Source organism: Alexandromys fortis, unplaced genomic scaffold (assembly GCF_014885135.2).
Source record: "Alexandromys fortis isolate MF-2015 unplaced genomic scaffold, M_Fortis_MF-2015_v1.1 scaffold_288, whole genome shotgun sequence".
In the NCBI taxonomy this organism is placed as follows: domain Eukaryota; kingdom Metazoa; phylum Chordata; class Mammalia; order Rodentia; family Cricetidae; genus Alexandromys; species Alexandromys fortis.
In genome coordinates this window covers 93,245-97,373 of record NW_026068171.1, presented here as the reverse complement: position 1 = coordinate 97,373, position 4,129 = coordinate 93,245, and the positions used below count along the sequence as shown (strand labels likewise).

The 4,129-nt window shown below is 32.8% G+C and overlaps 1 protein-coding gene across 1 annotated transcript in view; it reads left to right on the top strand.

The window, feature by feature from the left end:
- Slc6a14 (solute carrier family 6 member 14) overlaps positions 1-3,541 on the top strand; it is a 32,293-nt gene extending 28,752 nt beyond the window's left edge. The window contains exons 10-12 of the mRNA XM_050128364.1: positions 44-62; positions 705-872; positions 1,836-3,541. Coding sequence (XP_049984321.1) covers positions 44-62; positions 705-872; positions 1,836-1,982 — 334 coding nt within the window. The 3' untranslated portion in view covers positions 1,983-3,541. The remainder of the gene's footprint in view (positions 1-43; positions 63-704; positions 873-1,835) is intronic.
- The last annotated feature ends 588 nt before the right edge of the window (positions 3,542-4,129 follow it).

Here is a 4,129-nt window from a genome sequence, read left to right as displayed (position 1 = left end):
CAACTTATGTCAGTTTTTATACTTTTGTTTACCTCTTAAAAAGGAAATGGTTTGGCACAGAGGTAGACATGCTTAATCCCAGCACTCAAGTGCCAGAAAGCAAAAATATGATTCTGAGTTCAAGGCCAACCTATTCTACACCCAGGCCAGCCAGGAATAAATAGGGGAACCTATTTCCAAAAATAAAATAAATTAAGCCAGAGAGACGACTCACTGGGTAAGAGCACTAGTTGCTCTTCTAAAAGAACTAGGTTTCATTCCCAGCATCTGCATAGCAGTTTACAACTGTAATTCAAGTTTGAAAGCATCTGTTGTCTTCTTCTGGCATCCATTGGCACCAGGAAGGCACATGATCCACAGACATGCAGGCAAAACATCCACACACACAAGAAATAATGTAAAAGAAAAGGCATCAAAGGCTTTATTTAGTAAAATAAATTTCAGATTTATTTTATGTATAATCACATAAAATATTGAGTAAATAGATCTTCTGTGGATAAGTAGTGGCTTTAAATTTTCAAAATTTCTCTTAGCAAAACTAAAAATTTGATTCATTTCATGTTCTTATCTTCTGACTTGTTATCCATTTATCTTAGTTCCTTAATTATAGCCTCATTTTATTGTTTGATAAACTTCAAATTGTGAGTCATTAATAACACCAAGTCTAGTCTTATCTTTGTCTTTTTAATACTTTACTTTCTTAGGCCATTCTAGTTTGGTCACTGGTGAAATTTCACAGACCCGATTATGGTGATATTCCATATCCTGACTGGGGAGTTGCCCTAGGCTGGTGTATGATTATTTTCTGCATTATTTGGATACAAATTATGGCAATCATAAAAATAATCCAGGCTGAAGGAAACATTATTCAAGTAAGCACATTGAATTCTTATTTTATATAAGCATTTGTGATAAAGCAGATTAATTATGTAGAAGATATAACAGAGTACATGGGTTGAAAATAATCACTCTTCCTTCCCTCTGATTACTTTTACATCTTGTATTATCATGCTTTAGATTATATTATTTATGTTATTAAAATATATGGTAATAAATAATACATATGGTAATATAATTTGTATATCTACTTGTATTTTACTATCAGTTTTTTGTAGACATTTGTTACTGTTTCCTCAGGCCCTATTACACTCTTCAGCATGTAACAATTGTGATCTATTTATTTATCCAGTCATCCTGTAGATGTCAAAAAGCATGTGACTCAGTTGTTTCTTCTATATATACTCTCTTTTGAATCTTCATCTGGCTATAATACGAATCCTAATAGTGTATTTAAACTGAATGAGCTTAAATTAAATTGTCTTGCATCTTTTATAGCCCTTGAATCATCTTTCTTCCACAGAGGCCTAGGGTGATAGAGTTAAGTCTCATACTAGAATAATGACAAGATAAGCTTAAGAGACTTAATTTCAATAAATTCCTATGCATATCCAAGAACAGATCCAAATAAATAGACCTTATCTCAGTTTTTGAAACATATTCCAGTTGCATATCTGACCTCTGTGACAAGGACTGAAATGAATTTAGGAAAGCTGCCTAGAATGACACTGATATTCTAATGGGCTCATATACCTTTCTTCTTAAATCATTACGTTTTGGTTTAGTAGAATAATTCTATTAACAATTAGGAACAATATTTTTGCCTACAATTTCTTGTTTGGTGGTATTTTAAGAATCTAGGCTGTCACATTTCTTTGATTGCTATATCATTGGTGCTAGCAAAGGTACTTACAATAAAAGTGTAGTTTAATACTTGTTTTTTAAAAAAGATGATAGCGCTTAAATTCTAATAGAGAGATCTTTTTATTGCTTTTCAGCGTATCATAAGCTGCTGTAGACCAGCTTCTAACTGGGGCCCATATCTGGAAAAACATCGTGGGGAGAGATATAAAGACATGGCTGAACCTTCAAAGGAGACTGACCACGAAATCCCCACTATTAGTGGCAGTAGAAAGCCAGAATAAGATGTGCCTTTTGAGAAATATCTGATTGTTATATAATGTGATTTTCTAGGGAAATATTTTAATTTATTTGTGCATCAATCAAGCAGAGAAATGTACACGCCACGCTCAGTACAGAGTTGTAAGTACTTTTATCACCTAATCAAGAATGAAATATAAAATGTGAATCTATGAATGTGGACGGATGTGCTTGTTTCACTTTAGGATTAGTTATTTGTTAACACATATATCCAGATCTATTTTATAATGACATCTGGTAAACCCAGTTGTTTTACAATGACATTTTGTAAATATTATTGTAATATTTCTTTCTCTTTTTTTAGTATACTGAAGGTTTTCTGTGAGATGATTACTTAGGAAGTAGTCACACTTTGTATTTGGTGATTTTAAAGACATTATTTGTTTCTGCAGTCTTAATATTCATTTTTATTATTCATAGAATGGGGAAACAATAAGTCATTGTAGTTAAAAGCAAGTGTTACACAAAGTCATCTCATTTACAAGTCACAAATGGGGTCTTGAGAGGTTTCTCAGTGGTTAAGAGCAATGCCTATGGCAGAAGACGTAGGTTCAAATCTCAGCATCCACATGATGACAAATACTGTCTGTAATTCCAGTCCCAGGAGTTACAGGAGTCTTCTTCTGACTTCCATGACACTGTACGCATATGGTGTGCATACATGCAGGCAAAACACGCCCACACAAAAATACAAGCAAATAAATCTCGTTTAAAAAGGAATTTCACAAGTATGTAGGGAGAGATCTATATATGATACGGACTGTTTAATACCTATGATCCAAATATGTCCAAACATGTCATCCATTTATTATGGTTCACATTCTCTATGTAAACTTTGAAGTTATTTTTAGAGTGAAATGAGACAAAAATGATGAACAGGTGGTCAGAAAAGGATAAGTCTAGAAAATGTAATATTGAAGTTTTGAGTATATCTTACTATTCATAGTATCTTTCTTCTTCAGGTTGTATTTGGAATAAAACCATGACTCATTTAATTTCTTTCTTTATATTTTATTTTTTATTCATTTCACACACCAACCACAGATACCCTTCCTTACCCTTCTTCCCTTCCCTTCCTTATGCATGTCCACCCTGATCCACTCCACAGAAAGGGTAAGGCTTCCCATGGAGCGTCAACAAAGGCTGGCACATTCAGTTGAGGCAGGACCAAGCCTCTCCCTCCCCTGCTTCAAGGCTGAGCAAGGCATTCCACCACAGGGAATGGGTTTTAAAAAGCCAGCTCATGGCTTATAATAATGTAATAAGTAGTTCATTACATTCTCTGAATTCTAAATTTAACTGCAGATAGTATTTGCATTAAATTGTTACTGATCTGGCATTTTTATAATGATATATATCTAACAGATGAAGGGAAATAATCTTGTCTTTTATGTTTTTGTTTTGGTTTAAGAGTAATAAAGTATTCATATATTAATTGATGCTAATTGTTAACTAATAATAAAAATTTAAATAAAGTATTCATATATTAATTGTTAATTTCTAATTAGTTGTCACCAATAAAATTTTTGTACTCTGGTTTACTCACAAATGATACCTTGTGCTTTATTATGTATTTTTGACATATGATTTAAAATTCACAGCTCAGGATATTAAAATCTACCCTAAATAGATAGGAAACATTTCAAAAGTTATGCTAAGCTTTAGGAGATAATAGGACTAAAACTTTAAGCATTATTTTCTGGGGATGTGGATTTGCATTTGGTGAGAGAGTGAGTCCACTGCTTTCAAGATAAAGGCAAAGGAAACTGTGAAGAAAAAAAAAAAAAACAAGCAAACAAACAAACTTTTAAGAAGCACATACTGCTAGCTAATTTGTACTTGACAACTGAGTACCAAGAGGGAACAATTTTCTCATGCATCTTATCTCCTCCTTTCTTCTTTTGATTAAAGATCAAAGCAGTAAACTGATTTAGGTGTCTCTTAATAAGCATAAGTAAATGATTCTGAAAAGATGTGGCATGCAGGCATAGCAATAGACCTATAAATAATTAATCTCAATAATTCACATATAAGATCAACTTACCTTGATACTTGGAAGACTTTCTTTGTGGACAGACCCAATTTCGTGAACAAGCATAAAGAGATTTAGTCCCAGTAACACTTTATTTTA